This window comes from Pinus tabuliformis, chromosome 4_1 (genome assembly GCF_031772625.1).
Source record: "Pinus tabuliformis cultivar Carrire ecotype Pingquan chromosome 4_1, CPIR1, whole genome shotgun sequence".
NCBI lineage: Eukaryota > Viridiplantae > Streptophyta > Pinopsida > Pinales > Pinaceae > Pinus > Pinus tabuliformis.
In genome coordinates this window covers 445345171-445346287 of record NC_142303.1, presented here as the reverse complement: position 1 = coordinate 445346287, position 1117 = coordinate 445345171, and the positions used below count along the sequence as shown (strand labels likewise).

At 40.2% G+C, this 1117-nt stretch overlaps 1 protein-coding gene across 1 annotated transcript; it reads left to right on the top strand.

The window, feature by feature from the left end:
- Positions 1 to 220: 220 nt before the first annotated feature.
- Positions 221 to 735, top strand: LOC149176245 (ethylene-responsive transcription factor ERF017-like). The gene is made up of 2 exons (XM_089421398.1): positions 221 to 373; positions 556 to 735. The coding sequence occupies exons 1-2, from the start codon at positions 221 to 223 to the stop codon at positions 733 to 735; spliced, it is 333 nt and encodes a 110-aa protein (XP_089277524.1).
- Positions 736 to 1117: the final 382 nt, after the last annotated feature.

Below are 1117 nucleotides of genomic sequence, written 5' to 3'. Positions count from 1 at the left end.
ACACATGGAAAACATCATGGGATTTCACTGTTGGAGGCAATGAAATTCGATAGGATACTAACCCAATCCTCTCAACACCGTTTTTAACAACTCACTCCAACTGATGGGAGTATTGCAATTCCACCCATAGAATGCCTCAAACAGACTCATCTTCAAAGATTCATGATACCCATTGTTGTAAGTGAACTCTAGCCATTATTAAGGGCGTTCAAATGAGAAAATGGGGAAGTTGGGGGCTGAAATTCGGACGCCCAAAACCAGAGCGAAGATATGGCTCAACTCCTACAAAACGGAAGAGCAAGCCGCCCGCGCTTATGATGCTGAAGTGTATTGCCTAAGAGGCCCCGACGCCAAATTCAACTTTCCCGATTATGTACCCTCCATTCCGTCGGTGTCTTCCCTTTCCCCCCGCCAGATTTAGGTCGCGGCTGCTAAATATGCCCAGGACGAACTCCCATCCACTTTCCTTTCTCCAGACACTAATAATAACAATAATGGCGTCTCCCTCGTCTCCCCGTCGCAGTCACCTTTGGTTTCAGAAACGGTGTTGTGCAGCAACGGCAAGTAGATTTCGGAGGAGCAGAATTTCTGGATGTCTCTGTTCGACAGCAGTGGGTGCCCAAATTCCAGAATTTCCCGTCCATTCACGACACCCCTGCGTTGAACTTCATTCCGACTTTACAGGAGGAGGAGAAGCAGGATGGCTACATTTCTCTCGACTTGTGGAACTTCTGACAAGTTGATATAAATGAAATCGTGGGCCACTCAAACTTTTTTTTCTTGGTATCATTCACTTTTAAGTTCGGAACGTTTTGGCAGTATATTTTGTGCCTATGGTAGGGGAGAGATATTTATTGTTGTGCAGAGATCAGTGATTGTTATAGTATTATTTCTATCAATGATTGTTATAGTATTAGTCTTATCAAGACACCAAAACTTCATATATATATATTATTAATATTTAAACAAAATAAATAATATTAAGTGCTAATATATTTTAAATTATGTCCTATTGACTGACTCTACAACTAGTCATAAATAATCTTTTTTAATATTAAAATTATAAAACATCTTTTCCCAACTACTTCAAAATATATTTTGACATACAAACATGTGT

Excerpts from the sequence above, each read along its gene's own strand:
- LOC149176245 (XM_089421398.1), top strand. The coding sequence starts at position 221 with ATGGGGAAGTTGGGGGCTGAAATTCGGACGCCCAAAACCAGAGCGAAG. Across the intron at positions 374-555 it reads AATTCAACTTTCCCGATTAT|CAACGGCAAGTAGATTTCGG; the intron begins GTACCCTCCATT and ends GGTGTTGTGCAG.